This window comes from Orcinus orca, chromosome 8 (assembly GCF_937001465.1).
Source record: "Orcinus orca chromosome 8, mOrcOrc1.1, whole genome shotgun sequence".
NCBI lineage: Eukaryota > Metazoa > Chordata > Mammalia > Artiodactyla > Delphinidae > Orcinus > Orcinus orca.
Window position 1 is genome coordinate 31261978 of NC_064566.1, and position 17757 is coordinate 31279734.

The following is a 17757-nucleotide window of genomic DNA, read 5'->3' on the forward strand; positions in this document are numbered from 1 at the left end:
AGTGTTTAAAGAACTGTAGCTATTATAATTATTTGAATTAATGTATTGAGAAAGCATTCAAGACTACAAAATACTATGTAAATTTAAATTATATAGAACTGTCTATTGCATTGCTGAATTATTGATTATGTGGGATATACTAGAAAGAGACATTTGGCATAAAGAGAAACAGTCTTAGAATTTATCCAAGAGACTTTGCATATAAAAATATAGAAATGACCTTTTTATAGTGCTTCTCCCCTGCAAAAACAAAAACAAGCAAATAAATTTAGTACCATAACTCACTTTTATAGTCAGCATTACTATAAAGCTTTCATCCAATCAGAAGAAAGGCCAAAATTTTTTAATAAGTCTGTTAATAGCTTACCTTACTTGACTTGCATTCATTGTTAATATTCCATAGAAGAAAACACACAAGCCAACAATAGCTGCAGGAATCAGCATTCCAGTATACCACCCCAGCCAAGCAAAGTATAGCCCAATCTTCTCACCAAAGTATAGCCTGCATGAGAAAGCAAATCCTTAGCTTAAGGCAACGTAAGTGACACTACAAATAGCGATGTCGCACCTAGTCAATTTCAGATGGACAATTGACTATACTGGCTCAGTTCCTCCTGCGCTCCATCTGGGGTGTCTTAATAGTCTTGCTCATTAATGAATCCAATAATGGTGATATTGTTTATCATTAAACATTGTCATTACAGGAGTCATTTTATTTTATTTATTATCAGAGTATGTTTATTTCTTTCTTTTTATAAGCCAGGTCTTGCTTTTCTTCATCCTCCTAGTAGAATCTCTTTTTGTTTTCCTTACACAAAGCTGTGCTAAACCATATTGCTTTGGCGTAAATTAGAAAAACATCTCCCTCTAGGTAGCTGCTGAAAGCAGACTTGATTTCTGTCTCTATCTGCACCCTTGGCCCGACTCCCTTATGCCAGACACAATCTGCACAACCGTGTCACACATCTTCCTCAACAAAGTTCAATTATGCTGTTCCTGGAGCACATGATTCCTTCCTTGGTTTATGCTGTTCCCTTACTTTGGAATATTACATTTCACCCTCTTCTCCTGTCTGGCTTGTACGTATCCTGTACTTTATATCACTTCTCCTGGGAAGCCTGCCCTGATTTCACTTCAAACCTGGGTTAGACGTCCCTGCTCTTGCTATCACATTCCCTTCACCCATGTTTCAGTGTCTTAAACTTGTAAAACTTTATGACAATTACCTGTCACTCCCCTATTCCTCTCCCTCCCCATCAGAATGCAAGCTGCTTGAAAGTGGACCTGTGTCCTGTTTCATTAGCACCCACCACAGGAAGTGTTTTATTGAAAGAAGTGAAGGGAATGAATGCATTTTATTTCCCTTCAGCTTATTAACATAATTTATATGGAAGTAGCAGATGAATAAGGCAGTTCTGATGACCACTCAGTTGTTCTTTCTTCACCGAATCTACTGCCAATAGTAACTGTCACAGTTTATACAGCTCTGGTAAAAAATAATAATTTCTGGAATTCTGTACTGGTGTTTGTCCCAGCACTAGTTTTAAAGATTGGTGTTTTACAGTTCATTTGGGAATACCTCTCTGTGCAAAAATTCTTGCTGGGAAGAAAATTCTCTTGTTATTTGTTTTTCCTTAACAAGACTTCTCTCTCTGAAAATCATTCTTTCTACTCCATTCTCTGTATTGTGCCAACTAAAATTTGTGCGTATTCTACCAAGCGTAGACATGGAGCTGTCCTCCACTGGGCATCATTTAGCTAATTTTTTTGTTTTTTCATTTATTTCTCCTAGGAGACAGATCAATAGTCTATTCATTTCTTATATAGTGACTGTTCTACTCTGAGATGAAGCTTATAATATTAACAGTTATTCTAATATAGACACTTGTTCCTTTAAACAAGTGTTCTTCTGTGGGGTGGAGTAGGGTTTTGGCACATATTACTAACATTTTTATAACGATGACTATAAAGGACTGCACAGACCCCCTTATATGGAAAGCATTATACCAAGCTTTTAAATCATACATTGTTGAAGGTTAAGAGGAGCAATAATGTTATTTGACAGGAGTATAATTACCTAAGTTACAGCAGATTTCAGATCTGTTTCATGAGAAGAAGCTAGTTCCAGGCAAAGAAGGCTAATGAAAATGTCCTTAACCTAGAACGTGGGAAGTCACAATCTTTTAGGATCTCTAGGTGTTCCTTAAATTTCTTTAAAACCATGACAGGGCAAGGAGGAACAGGGGGTTGCTATTGGTGTCACCCCATCACACTTCACCCACTGTCACTTTCTTTTCATGTTTTATATACTGGTGTCCTATGTGACATTTCATTTGATAATAGGATTCTACCGCTGAAATAACTTCTATCATAAAAAACTTCTATTATAAAAACAAATGTTAAGTTGACCTCTTTTAGAGAGAATCATTTCATTTAGTTTTTAAATTTAAATCCTTCCGGTGCCTATTGAGAAACACTGAAAAAAAACCACACAGCTATTTTGTTAAGCAGGTTTTGTAGTTGACCATTTTTTAAATGTATTCTTTCCAGATTCCAGTATTTCCCATGGAAAAATAGATTGAAACGAAGATAGGCGTTGGCTACTAAATGTTTGAGTCTATTCTTAAAATGAGAACAAAACACAAACACATGTTCAGGAATGGTTGTTTATAAAAAATAAAATGAATTGATAGTCCCTCACTTTTCATCCACTATTACTGAACTGCCTTTTTCAGCAGGAGAGAATACAGGCCTTGCCTGTGGGTGTCCATCATCTGTGACACAAGTATATTAAAAAAACTCTGATTCCAGGACACCCTCTTTCTCTCACTATGGACAGGAAGCCACACAATAAGAGGCTCACGTCCTCAAAATTGTATAGTCTTAAGAACAGTGTAACCCCAAATAATTAAAAAGTCACAGATTTTAAGGCAATCTTCCTACTCATTGTAGAAAACTGGGTCTTGTACAAAATGCTATGTACAAGATTGTATAGTTTAATCTGAATGCCTCATCGCCATCTCAATTTTGTTAACAAGAAAGTTCCTAGAGAGCAGGCACCTGTTGAAATGCCATCTATACTCTTTTATGGCCTTCATCTTGGGTGGGTCCCTCATCACATCTCTCCCCTTAGCCACTTGAACACAAAATACATGATTTTCATAAGCAAAATTTCCTTTCTGAGTCAACACCCAGAGAATTGGTAATAGCAGCTGAATCACCCTATTTATTGAAAATAAAATTTGTTTGGTGAAATTACCTGAGGCAGCAATAGCAATGTCTCCTATAGATAGGAGAACTGTTGACACTGAAATGCTTGCTTGAAAATCCCAACTTCACTTTAATTCCTATTAAATATGGTTTTGTGAATTAGCACATCTCACCGTATTCACATATCTCTAAAACAATTATTCTCTAACCTGCATAAATAAGACTGATAATTTGCTGTGATTGAATTAGAATCAAAGCATCTTGATTTTGTATATACCCAAGTACTTAATGTTTGAGATAAAAATGGTTTGGTGTTGGATAGTATGCTTTGTACATCCATTCCACATTCTACCCTTTTCCTTCCTGCTATGTGCCCAGGAGGCTCACCTCTATGCATAGCATCACCTATGCTTCTTCCTTCTTCTTGCTTCCTGATAGGCTCATTGGCCAACTGAAGGTACCAGCAGGAGATCACAAGGAGGGATAAGAGATGTGGGGTATTTTTTATTACTCTGACTTTCTTCTTTTATGATTATAGCTTTTAACAAGTTCTGCCAACTGCTCTCTCCCTTTGTCCCTTCAAGTCTAGGTCTGATAACAGCTTCCAGCTTTTGCCAGTCCCTGGAAGCTTCATTATCATCTGTTGGCTCCCTTGATTCTATTTATACTTCTGCATATTAAATTCTATTATTAAATTCTCTTCAAATACCCCTTCTATTCTATCAGTTCTATCAGTTTCCTGTTGGGAAAATGACTGATATAGTTATGAGTTATTCTTGATATTTATATTTCATAAACAACTCAAAATATCAACATATATAACCTTATAATATGAATGCTCTTTTTTATTTTACTTTATAAATATTTCTAGTTATCTGGGGACTTAAGTCCTTTTTAATATATATTTCCTGATTTTTTAAAATAAGAACAAATTATTCTCCATCAAAATAAAATAAATCATGAATATAACACTATTTCAAGACTAATTCAAGTTGAGAGCAGTTATTTACGAGGATATACTTCCTGGAATAGAATAGACACTAAGTATTTGTTGAAGGATAAATACATGCATAGATGCTATGTTGGCCATTTTTCTCTTTGCTCTTAGATCCATTTTCTGCCTTTTCCTCTTTGGATTTGTTTTCATGGGAAAGTAGATTATATAGATTCACTTGTAAATTGCTGCTGGTAAGTTACACTGGGAGGTACTGGAAGTCTCAAAGGCGGAAGGAAGGGAAGAGCCCATATCTTTTCTCCTCTCCTGGCTGTCCTCAGGGCTGCCTCCAGAGCAGCCATAATTTGTTATGGCTCCATAATTCTCTGTGGCTCGACTCTCAACACTTCACTTTCCTGCAGGTGGTCCTACTCGTGGATGGCATAGCTCTTGCCCAACGGCTCAGGTAGTAAGCTCTGAAATATACTTCATCTCATTTTCCCTCCAGCTTTAAGAGTTGTTAGCAATTTTCTGCTGTTGTTAATCGCTGGTTGCCTCACATTTCTGTTTGATTTCTCAGCTTTCCCATCCCCTGTGCTACTGATTCCCTAAATTAAGTTCCTTTCATTGAAAAGACGTATAGTGGCTTCTTTTTTCTTAATCACCTCCTAACTAATACAGATAATTTGGTGGGTAAATAAAATAATAAGAAAAGGATAACAAAATAGCATAATATGTCTTCCGTTATCAATCCAGTACCTGATTAAATCCAGGGGCTGATGCTTGTACCACATTCCCCAGCGTGCCCAGCGCTCATATAATAGATGTCTGTTATTCTGAGGTCCATGGGTTTTGATGGGCTGGTTACTCTTGTAGGCTCCCTGAAACAAATAAAATAAGATGAATTGATATTTATTCTTTTAGTGAAATTTGAACTAATAGGAATTGTTTTTGCTTTTTTTCCTTAGGGAATAATTTAATAACTTACTGAAAGCTTCAGAAATTATAAACGTAAGCCCATCACTGAAGTGATGTAGTAAATGCATTTATATATCTATATTTCATTGAAAATACTCTGATAGTTCCTTAAAAATTCTTTCTTAAATCCCTTTTTCAAACCAATGAGATCCCTTTCACTTAAAGTAAGCTTTAGGTTTCATTGTTTGGAACCCAAGGTCTTGTAATAAACACAATATCTTCATCATCATTGAGAGAAATTGTTGTAATCTTTAGTTCAGAAATTGAGCATTATTCTGCTTTGAGAAGTGATCCAGTACCAGAAAATATTTATTTCATTTATAGAAGCTAAGGGAAAGAGTCAATGTTCATTCAGCAAATATAGACCACCCCCCCAAAGAATCACTATGCTGTCCACGTGAAACTGACATAATATTGTAAACCAACTATATTTCAATAAAAAAAAATTTTAAGTATAAGAGGCCTGTCTCCAGTGTTATTCATGTTTTGAAATCTGTAAAATTTACTTCCGGTTAGATATTCCAAAAATGGAAGCATGTTTTCCAATTCTTTATATCCCCCTCAAAAATCTGTCATATGGGTTGCAATTTCAGAAACATAGAATATATATGCCTTTTAGAGGAACGTGTTCCCTGAAGGCTGAACTGCTCTGCTTTTATAATTAAAAAGAAAATGATAATAGATATAGTAACTTTATTTTCTGAATCAAAACTTAGGACACAGGATTTTACAAAGTCCCTCTGCTCACTCTAATATGTGATTCTACTTTTATGAAATGTTTGATGAAAATTTAAAACAAGTGGAATTATGCCTCAGTTACCTTACCTAAATGATGAGGATAAGAATAAGTATTAATGATACCAATACAGAGGGATCTTGTGATGGCCCGTTTGGAGAATAGCTATAAAGTGCCAGCCACATAAGAAGTATAAAAATAATGTCAGTCGGGCTTCCCTGGTGGCGCAGTGGTTGAGAGTCCGCCTGCCAATGCAGGGGACACGGGTTCGTGCCCCAGACCGGGAAAATCCCACATACCGCGGAGCGGCTGGGCCCGTGAGCCATGGCCGCTGAGCCTGTGCGTCCGGAGCCTGTGCTGCGCAACGGGAGAGGCCACAACAGTGAGAGGCCCGCGTACCGCAAAAAAAAATAAAATAAAAAAAAAATAATGTCAGTTAATTTTAGGTGTTTGCTATATTGTGGCCATTGAACAGTGCAAAATTATCATCTGAATGGTTCCAGACAACCAGGGCTCCGAGTTCCTATGAAGAAAGATGGCACCTTGAATCATGGTCTGTAGGTGCCTCAAGGCTGAAATGAGAGACACATATGGACTTTGCCTCTGGCTTTCTAAGAAAATAGATAAATTAATTAGGTAAGGGTGGAAGAGCAGTCTTCCCTAAGGGATCCCAAAGTGTTTAAAACCTAACGACTGGAAGCTAAGGAGATGAAAGTAAAGATCAAGATTCTAAGACATCCACTTGAGAAAAGTTTGTTTGCTTGTGAAAATGGACTGACTTGTTAAGGTAGCCTGCCCTGAGATTGGGAAGGTAAGGGAAGGTGAACCAAAATCTCAGGTTTCTTTCACATATTCCTGATAATCCTAAAATACATGACTTTCCTTCCCAGCCTCAGTGGTCAGACATAGGCATTTCCTGGGTTTTAGGTGCTAAACTTTAGATCCGTAGTACCTCATTGTTCTGACTTGGCTCAGTAACCTCAATCAACCATAATGCTCTGACTCTTGCCCACCCATGCATTCTCATCCCTTTTCAGAGGACTATGTACACTCAGTGATCCCCACCACCTCCATGATCGGCCCCTTCCTCCAACTGACACACTTTTCTACTGTCTCCACTATTCATAATTGATGGGATTATCAATACCATCAATATTTTAGGCAAACTCTTTTTCATATATATATTCTCCTTCTTCCCTTTCTTTCTTCTTTGTCATGCCAAATTTCACTGGACATGTCTCTTTCTTCCCTCTAGCTACTGTCTCTTTTGTAATAAAAAATAAATCTCAGCTCTGGGTGCAAAGTGTGAGACCGATATTAATAATACTCCTGCATTAAGGAAGAAGGAGGTCTAAACTGTGACTGTCCTTATTCAAATTATAGTCAGTGCCACTGACTCCATTTTCCTCTAAATAAGTCTTGTTTTTCTTTCTTCAAGTAGTAGTCTTTAAAATTGATAGAAAATTCCCGAGTCCATTTTATTGACTTGCTGCTTTGTTTTCGTTACTTGTATTTCATCAATATTGTTTTCCAGTCGTTTTGTGTATGTATACCATATACTAGTACTTCTACCAAATTATAAGAATAAATGGGAAAATGATTATTATTTACAACCTATTCCCAATAGTTTCCAAATTTCACACATGAAACTATCAAATAAACTGTCAGAACACAGACTAGTTAGGTAAACAAAATTACTTAGAGAACAAAACAAACCTTCCTGTGCTACAGAAGCTCTCCCAGGGACTCAGGTTTGCCACTGAACAGTTTACCACTTACTGACTAGGTCGTATTTGACATGGTGTTTAATTTCTCTGCGCCTTGCTTCTGCATCTCTGCAATGGAAAAATAATAATATCTCCCCTCCAAAGTTATTGTCAGATGAGTGGGAAAACCCATGCACGGGACCTGTTGCACGAAACACTCTAACACATTATCTGTTATCATTATTTCTATTCCTAATATAAGTAGGTATGCCATAATGAATAGAAGCATTGGAGTCTGGCTTCCTGGGCTCAAAACCATGCCTTTAATACTTAACCTTTCTCTGCCTCAATTATCTATCTATAAAACAGAGTTAATACTATTGCCTATCTCAAAGGGTTGTTGCAAAGGTTAAATGAGATAGTCCATATGAAACCTTTAGCTCAGTACCAGACAGGAAGTGCTCAATACATTTTATCTTTATGAGTTATACTAGACTGTGAATTTCTCAGGTATAAGGGTTATGTCCTATGAGTTCTTAGCCTTTAAAAAAAGAAGACTGATGGGCTTTGAAAACACACACATTAAACCTCTAAAGACCCTGTTCTTATTTTGAAATATATAACTGCCTTAAAAAGAATATAGGAGTCAGCTGATCCTTTAACCCCATCCTGTCTGAGCAAAGAACAGATGCCCTCTGGCAACCTACACGCAGAGGCGGGGCCAAATCCAAAGCTGAGCCCCGGGAGCTGTGCGAACAAAGAAGAGAAAGGGAAATCTCTCCCAGCAGCCTAAGAAGCAGCGGATTAAAGCTCTACAATCAACTTGATGTACCTGCATCTGTGGAATACATGAATAGACAACGAATCATCATCCCAAATTAAGCAGGTGGACTTTGAGAGCAAGATTTATGATTTTTTCCCCTTTTCCTCTTTTTGTGAGTGTGCATGTGTATGCTTCTGTGTGAGATTTTGTCTGTATAGCTTTGCTTTCACCATTTGTCCTAGGGTTCTATCTGTCCGTTTTTTGTTTTTTTTTTAACTTAAAAAAATATTTTTCTCTTAATAATTATTTTTTGTTTTAATAACTTTATTTTATCTTACTTTATTTTATTTTATCTTCTTCCTTCCTTCCTTCCTTCCTTCCTTCCTTCCTCTCTCTCTCTCTCTCTCTCTTTCTTTCTATCTTTCTTTCTACTTTTTCTCCCTTTTATTCTGAGCCATGTGGATGAAAGGCTCTTGGTGCTACAGCCAGGAGTCAGTGCTGTGCCTCTGAGGTGGGAGAGCCAACTTCAGGACACTGGTCCAAAAGAGACCTCCCAGCTCCACATAGTATCAAACGGCGAAAATCTCCCAGAGATCTCCATCTCAACACCAGCACCCGCCTTCACTCAACGATCAGCAAGCTACAGTGCTGGACACCCTATGCCAAACAACTAGCAAGACAGGAACACAACCCCACCCATTAGCAGAGAGGCTGCCTAAAATCATAATAAGGCCACAGACACCCCAAAACACACCACCAGACGTGGACCTGCCCACCAGAAAGACAAGATCCACCCTCATCCACCAGAACACAGGCACTAGTCCCCTCCACCAGGAAGTCTACACAACCCACTGAACCAACTTTAAACTGGGGACAGACACCAAAAACAATGGGAATTACGAACCTGCAGCCTGCAAAAAGGAGACCCCAAACACAGTAAGATAAGCAAAATGAGAAGACAGAAAAACACACAGCAGATGAAGGAGCAAGATAAAAACCCACCAGACCTAACAAATGAAGAGGAAATAGGTAGTCTACCTGAAAAAGAATTCAGAATAATGATAGTAAAGATGATACAAAATCTTGGAAATAGAATAGAGAAAATGCAAGAAACATTTAACAAGGACCTAGAAGAACTAAAGATGAAACAAGCAATGATGAACAACACAATAAATGAAATTAAAAGTACTCTAGATGGGATCAATAGCAGAATAACTGAGGCAGAAGAACAGATAAGTGACCTGGAAGGTAAAATACTGGAAATAACTACTGCAGAGAAGAATAAAGAAAAAAGAATGAAAAGAACTGAGGACAGTCTCAGAGACCCTCTGGGACAACATTAAACACACCAACATTCGAATTATAGGGGTTCCAGAAGAAGAAGAGAAAAAGAAAGGGACTGAAAAAATATTTGAAGAGATTATAGTTGAAAACTTTCTTAATATGGGAAAGGAAATAGTTAATCAAGTCCACGAAGCACAGAGAGTCCCATACAGGATAAATCCAAGGAGAAATACACAAAGACATATATTGACCAAACTGTCAAAAATTAAATACAAAGAAAACATATTAAAAGCAGCAAGGGAAAAACAACAAATAACACACAAGGGAATCCCCATAAGGTTACCAGCTGATCTTTCAGCAGAAACTCTGCAAGCCAGAAGGGACTGGCAGGACATATTTAAAGTGATGAAGGAATAAAACATACAACCAAGATTACTCTACCCAGCAAGGATCTCATTTGGATTTGATGGTGAAATTAAAACCTTTACAGACAAGCAAAAGCTGAGAGAGTTCAGCACCACCAAACCAGCTTTACAACAAATGCCAAAGGAACTTCTCTAGGCAAGAGACACAAGAGAAGAAAAAGACCTACAATAACAAACCCAAAACAATTAAGAAAATGGTAATAGGAACATACATATCGATAATTACCTTAAATGTAAATGGATTAAATGCTTCCACCAAAAGACACAGACTGGCTGAATGTATACAAAAACAAGACCCATATATATGCTGCCTACAAGAGACCCACTTCAGACCTATAGACACATACAGACTGAAAGTAAGGGGATGGAAAAAGATATTCCATGCAAATGGAAACCAAAAGAAAGCTGGAGTAGCAATTCTCATATCAGACAAAATAGACCTTAAAATAAAGACTATTAGAAGAGACAAAGAAGGACACTACATAATGATCAAGGGATCGATCCAAGAAGAAGATATAACAATTGTAAATATTTATGCACCCAACATAGGAGCACCTCAATACATAAGGCAAATACTAACAGCCATAAAAGGGGAAATCAACAATAACACATTCATAGTAGGGGACTTTAACACCCCACTTTCACCAGTGGACAGATCATCCAAAATGAAAATAAATAAGGAAAAACAAGCTTTAAATGATACATTAAACAAGATGGACTTAATTGATATTTATAGGACATTCCATCCAAAAACAACAGAATACACGTTCTTCTCAAGTGCTCATGGAACATCCTCCAGGATAGATCATATCTTGGGTCACAAATCAAGCCTTGGTAAATTTAAGAAAATTGAAATTGTATCAAGTATCTTTTCTGACCACAACGCTATGAGACTAGATATCAATTACAGGAAAAGATCTGTAAAAAATACAAACACATGGAGGCTAAACAATACACTACTTAATAACGAAGTGATCACTGAAGAAATCACAGAGGAAATAAAAAAATACCTAGAAACAAATGACAATGGAGACACGACGACCCAAAACCTATGGGATGCAGCAAAAGCAGTTCTAAGAGGGAAGTTTATAGCAATACAATCCTACCTTAAGAAACAGGAAACATCTCGAATAAACAACCTAACCTTGCACCTAGAGCAATTAGAGAAAGAAGAACAAAAAAACCCCAAAGTTAGCAGAAAGAAAGAAATCATAAAGATCAGATCAGAAATAAATGAAAAAGAAATGAAGGAAACGATAGCAAAGATCAATAATACTAAAAGCTGGTTCTTTGAAAAGATAAACAAAATTGATAAACCATTAGCCAGGCTCACCAAGAAAAAAAGGGAGAAGACTCAAATCAATAGAATTAGAAATGAAAATGGAGAAGTAACAACTGACACTGCAGAAATACAAAAGATCAAAAGAGATTACTACAATCAACTCTATGTAAATGAAATGGACAACCTGGAAGAAATGGACAAATTCTTAGATATGCACAACCTGCCAAGACTGAATCAGGAAGAAATAGAAAATATGAACAGACCAATCACAAGCACTGAAATTGAAACTGTGATTAAAAATCTTCCAACAAACAAAAGCCCAGGACCAGATGGCTTCACAGGCGAATTCTATCAAACATTTAGAGAAGAGCTAATACCTATGCTTCTCAAACTGTTCCAATATATAGCAGAGGGAGGAACACTCCCAAACTCATTCTACGAGGCCACCATCACCCTGATACCAAAACCAGACAAGAACATCACAAAGAAAGAAAACTACAGGCCAATATCACTGATGAACATAGATGAAAAAATCCTCAACAAAATACTAGCAAACAGAATCCAACAGCACATTAAAAGGATCATACACCATGATCAAGTGGGGTTTATTCCAGGAATGCAAAGATTCTTCAATATACACAAATCAATCAACGTGATACACCATATTAACAAACTGAAGGAGAAAAACCATATGATGATCTCAATAGATGCAGAAAAAGCTTTTGACAAAATTCAACACCCATTTATGATAAAAGCCCTGCAGAAAGTAGGCATAGAGGGAACTTTCCTCAACATAATAAAGGCCATATATGACAAACCCACAGCCAACATCGTCCTCAATGGTGAAAAACTGAAACCATTCCCATTAAGATCAGGAAGAAGACAAGGTTGCCCACTCTCACCACTGTTATTCAACATAGTTTTGGAAGTTTTAGCCACAGCAATCAGAGAAGAACAGGAAATAAAAGGAACCCAAATCGGTAAAGAAGAAGTAAAGCTGTCACTGTTTGCAGATGACATGATATTATACATAGAAAATCCTAAAGATGCTACCAGAAAACTACTAGAGCTGATCAATGAATTTGGTAAAGTGGCAGGATACAAAATCAATGCACAGAAATCTCTGGCATTCCTATACACTAATGATGAAAAATCTGAAAGTGAAATCAAGAAAACACTCCCATTTACCACTGCAACAAAAAAAATAAAATATCTAGGAATAAACCTACCTAAGGAGACAAAAGACCTATATGCAGAAAATTATAAGACACTGATGAAAGAAATTAAAGATACAAATAGATGGAGAAATATGCCATGTTCTTGGATTGGAAGAATCAACATTGTGAAAATGACTCTACTACCCAAAGCAATCTACAGATTCAATGCAATCCCTATCAAACTACCACTGGCATTTTTCACAGAACTAGAACAAAAAAATTCACAATTTGTATGGAAACACAAAAGACCCCAAATAGCCAAAGCAATCTTGAGAACGAAAAACGGAGCTGGAGGAATCAGGCTCCCTGACTTCAGACTATACTACAAAGCTACAGTAATCAAGACTGTATGGTACTGGCACAAAAACAGAAAGATAGATGAATGGAACAGGATAGAAAGCCCAGAGTTAAACCCACACACATATGGTAACCTTATCTTTGATAAAGGAGGCAGGAATGTACCATGGAGAAAGGACAGCCTCTTCAATAAGTGGTGCTGGGAAAGTTGGACAGGTACATGTAAAAGTATGAGATTAGAACACTCCCTAACACCATACACAAAAATAAACTCAAAATGGATTAAAGACCTAAATGTAAGGCCAGAAACTGTTAAACTCTTAGAGGAAAACATGGGCAGAACACTATGACATAAATCACAGCAAGATCCTTTTTGACCCACCTCCTAGAGAAATGGAAATAAAAACAAAAATAAACAAATGGGACCTAAGTATAAACTTCAAAGCTTTTGCACAGCAAAGGAAACCATAAACAAGACGAAAAGACAACCCTCAGAATGGGAGGAAATATTTGCAAATGAAGCAACTGACAAAGGATTAATCTCCAAAATTTACAAGCAGTTCATGCAGCTCAATAACAAAAAGCCAAACAACCCAATCCAAAAATGGGCAGAAGACCTAAATAGACATTTCTCCAAAGAAGATATACAGATTGCCAACAAACACATGAAAGAATGCTCAACATCATTAATCATTAGAGAAATGCAAATCAAAACTACAATGAGATATCATCTCACACCGGTCAGAATGGCCATCATCAAAAAGTCTAGAAACAATAAATGCTGGAGAGGGTGTGGAGAAAAGGAAACACTCTTGCACTGCTGGTGGGAATGTGAATTGGTACAGTCATTATGGAGAACAGTATGGAGGTTCCTTAAAAAAACTACAAATAGAACTACCATATGACCCAGCAATCCCACTACTGGGCATATACCCTGAGAAAACCATAATTCAAAAAGAGTCATGTACCAAAATGTTCATTGCAGCTCTATTTACAATAACCAGGACATGGAAGCAACCTAAGTATCCATCAACAGATGAATGGATAAAGAAGATGTGGCACATATATACAATGGAATATTACTCAGCCATAAAAAGAAACGAAACTGAGTTATTTGTAGTGAGGTGGATGGACCTAGAGTCTGTCATACAGAGTGAAGTAAGTCAGAGAGAGAAAGACAAATACCATATGCTAACACATATATATGGAATCTAAGAAAAGAAAAATGTCATGAAGAACCTAGGGGTAAGATGGGAATAAAGACACTGACCTACTAGAGAATGTACTTGAGGATATGGGGAGGGGGAAGGGTAAGCTGTGACAAAGTGAGAGAGTGTCATGGACATATATACACTACCAAACGTAAAATAGATAGCTAGTGGGAAGCAGCCGCATAGCACAGGGAGATCAGCTTGGTGCTTTGTGACCACCTAGAGTGATGGGATAGGGAGGGTGGGAGGGAGGGAGATGCAAGAGGGAAGAGATATGGGAATATATGTATATGTATAACTGATTCACTTTGTTATAAAGCAGAAACTGACACACCATTGTAAAGCAATTATGATGTTAAAAAAAAAAAAAGAATATAGTATGTGCGTGTATTGGGGTGGAGTTTAAAACTGATTCACATGTCATTCATGACTCAGCAGGCAGAGTTACCACAACATGACCTACTTAAAACTGGAAGAGAGATAATAATCTGGCAGAAAATCAAGTAAATAATGGGGTGTAGATTTTTGGTTTCGGTTTGTCTTAGGTTTTTAGGTATCCCAAATAGGCACAGGCCAGAACCTGCCCTGTTTGGAAGTTGTGTAAATCCCAAGCTGAGTCATGCATGGAGCTGTGCTGGAGCAGAGGGCTATCTATGTCTGGTCAGAGTGGCTGAGCAATGTCCATGAGTTTCCTCTGAGGGTGGGATTCCTGGGACAGAGCAAATTGCAGAAGGGTTCTGGAGCACAGGAGCCAGTGTGCAGCCACAGATTATTATGGGGTCTCAGAAAGGTCCAAGGCCACTCACTGGATGAACCCTCAAATGAGGAATAAGGCAACTAGACTTAAGTGGAAAAAAAAAAATGAGATCAAGCATTGAGCAGGAGAAACATTTTTTTAAAATGGAAATTGTACTTCAAAATTACCTCATGTGGGGGAAAAGCTGCTATATATGAACCATTGTTTATAAGTTTACAGATACCTGGAAAAAGAAGAAAAGAACAGTGCTTGAGTTAGTTTAATTGAAGACTTCCCTCTGAAGCAACCTACATAATACTTGGGAAAATAAATTAATTTAAAAACAAAATAACCCAAATGACTTCCATAGCTTTATCACCTATGAGGACAGTGAGGTTGTGAAAGAGACTGATTCTAAGAGTCTAATTGTGTCCTTACAAGATTAATAAAGGGTTTGCAAGGTGCCAACATATGACACTTTGCCACATCATGAAATGTGGGGATTTTAATACCCACTTATTTGGGGGCACATGAGCCTGGAACAACTTTCTTTTTTACTCAAAACAAAATTTGGTCAAGGAAGCAGAGGAATTCCCCACTCCTCAAAATGTCTCAAAGGAGATTGGTATTGAGAAATCTTTAATTCTTTAATACTGATCCAAAGAGAATAAATAGCGATATGTGACCCTTCTTAAAATCTCTCCATCCCAATGAGAGTGTAGTGAAATGGACTGTCTCATATAGTTCTGGGAAGACTAGATATTTGGAAAATTCTTATGAAGAGCAATTTTCATTGCAATATTATTTATATTAGTAAAGAATTAGAAATAATTGTACATCCAAAATTGGGTAATTGTTTCATTATTATGGTTCAATCAATTATATAAGTGCTTGGTAAATGACAGTGATTTGATGAATGCTTACAATAGAATATTGTACAGCTATTTAAAATAATGTTTTCAGACATACTAAAGGGCTTGAGAAAGTACTCATAATGGTAATTTCAAAAAGGATAGAAAATTGTAAACATTGCATGCTTCTAATTATGAGATGTATATGTATATATATTCAGTACTAATTTGGTACAGTGAAAATTGAATGTAGGGATTTTTAAATTTTATTTTTATACCCTTCTGTGTTTATTGCATGGTTGACAAAGGGCATGATATCTTTACAATCATTTAAATGTCAATATTATTTTTTAAAGTCTACATAAGCACATAGTGCTACCATTTAGACACATTTGTAGTTTACATTCTGGATTTCTCTATCTTTATTTCTTGTTTAGAAAACTTCTGATTAAGTGTCAAATTTTTTATAAGGATTTAGTTTTTGAATTAATTATTTTGACTGCTCAGTAATAAATGAATTATTAATCAGAAGAGAACCAAAGTCTGAACATTCCTCTTTGGATGACTGGAAACATAGTTCATTTTACTAATATGGTAATCTATTTGAATGCAAATCCGTACATATTGGTACAAGTTTCCACTGGCTATCAACTCTTTTATTTGAAGGAATTTTAGAACATGACTAGCATTTTATTTCTTCAGCCATGTTGTATTTTTCACACTAACAAACGGCCAGCTCATTTGTTACCTGTTGTTTTCTGCTCTGCTCTGCGTAAACTTGTCAATTTTACTTAATTTTCCCAGGTGAAACTTTCTGTTTTCTTTTGCGTCAGACATGTTGTAGCATACTGCTAAACATTCAAACAACAGAGACATTTAGAAATTTAAAATTAGCTGTAATCTCACCTCTCAGAGATAATGTCTAAAATGTTTCATATAAATTCTAGATTTTTTCTTTTTTTTGTGAGTGTTTAGCAAATGGGATTACACATTATATTTACAGTTTTGTAATCTGTTTTTTTTCCTCTTAATAATGCTTTACGGATATCTTTTGAAGTCAATAATTAGAGAACTGATACTAATTTTCAATCTCCATGAGTAAAGGGTCTGTGTCATATACTTTCCATAATATATAGTGTATAATAGATGCTGAATACATTTGAGTTAAGAGTGAATAAAATCACATCACTTTTAATGGATGCATTGTGTGCATATAGCCTAATGGACAGCTAAAGTATCTCCAGTATTATTCTATTCTATTCTTTGTCTACAAAGCCGCAATGAACAAATATCTACATATATTGTTATTCAAAAGTCTGATTATTTCTTTGGGATAAATTTCTAGAAATAAAATTTCTGTTCCAAAGTTCTTGCACATTTCACGTTTTGATACACATTGCCAAGTGCCCTTGAAAACGTTTTTTGTTTGTTTTGTTTTCTTTCATTGAAAGGCTGAAAATACAATGTTTAGAGTTTGTTCACTGCATTATATCCTCATATCTAATGCAGGAAGGCAAAGCTTCAGTTGTTAAAAAATACTTCTGAGTGTAATCAGTAAAAGTAAATTCCATAGTATGTTTTTAATTAGTGTTCTTACCCACTTTTGATATTCCATTTTCATATTTGGTGTGCTGCAGCATGTGATAGACTATCCTGCTTCGAGTAGCATTGCTGAAGAAGGTGTCCTTATTGTTTATTATGAAGCTGGGAAGATAAGCGGATTGGTTTTAATATTCAATGCAGACCACAGAATCTAGCAACAGTTACAAGTTCCTGGGTAGTCATCCATGTATTTTCTCCATTAAAATGAATGCATGTAAAGCACAATAGATCAGAAGAGAAACCATCTTCTTAAAAAAAAAATCATTTGGCTGAGAAAATATACACTTATAAATAATACAGGGCATTATCAAATATTCATTTTAATATCCTTCAGTTTATAAGGAAGCCTAAATGTCCTCATATTTCTTATTGAGCATGGAACAAGAACAGATTGTCCACTGGCTTCCATAAATTTTGTACTACCTTAAGCAATGTGGTTCCAAATAGAACACATTAACAATTGATGTCATTCCCTAATACTGCACTTTCCGAGCTAGCTTGTTTTCAGTACTTCAGCGACAAGCA

General features: G+C 36.4%; 2 protein-coding genes across 5 annotated transcripts in view; one reads left to right on the forward strand and one right to left on the reverse strand.

The window, feature by feature from the left end:
* The window catches only part of ANO3 (anoctamin 3), a 271028-nt gene that overhangs the window by 85032 nt on the left and 168239 nt on the right, over positions 1-17757 (reverse strand). The window contains exons 9-12 of the mRNA XM_004263929.3: positions 17228-17334; positions 14968-15023; positions 4904-5025; positions 368-502 (exon numbers count right to left, since the gene is read on the reverse strand). Coding sequence (XP_004263977.2) covers positions 368-502; positions 4904-5025; positions 14968-15023; positions 17228-17334 — 420 coding nt within the window. The remainder of the gene's footprint in view (positions 1-367; positions 503-4903; positions 5026-14967; positions 15024-17227; positions 17335-17757) is intronic.
* Positions 1-17757, forward strand: part of MUC15 (mucin 15, cell surface associated) — a 114477-nt gene that overhangs the window by 26704 nt on the left and 70016 nt on the right. The gene's annotated exons all lie outside the window — the stretch shown is intronic.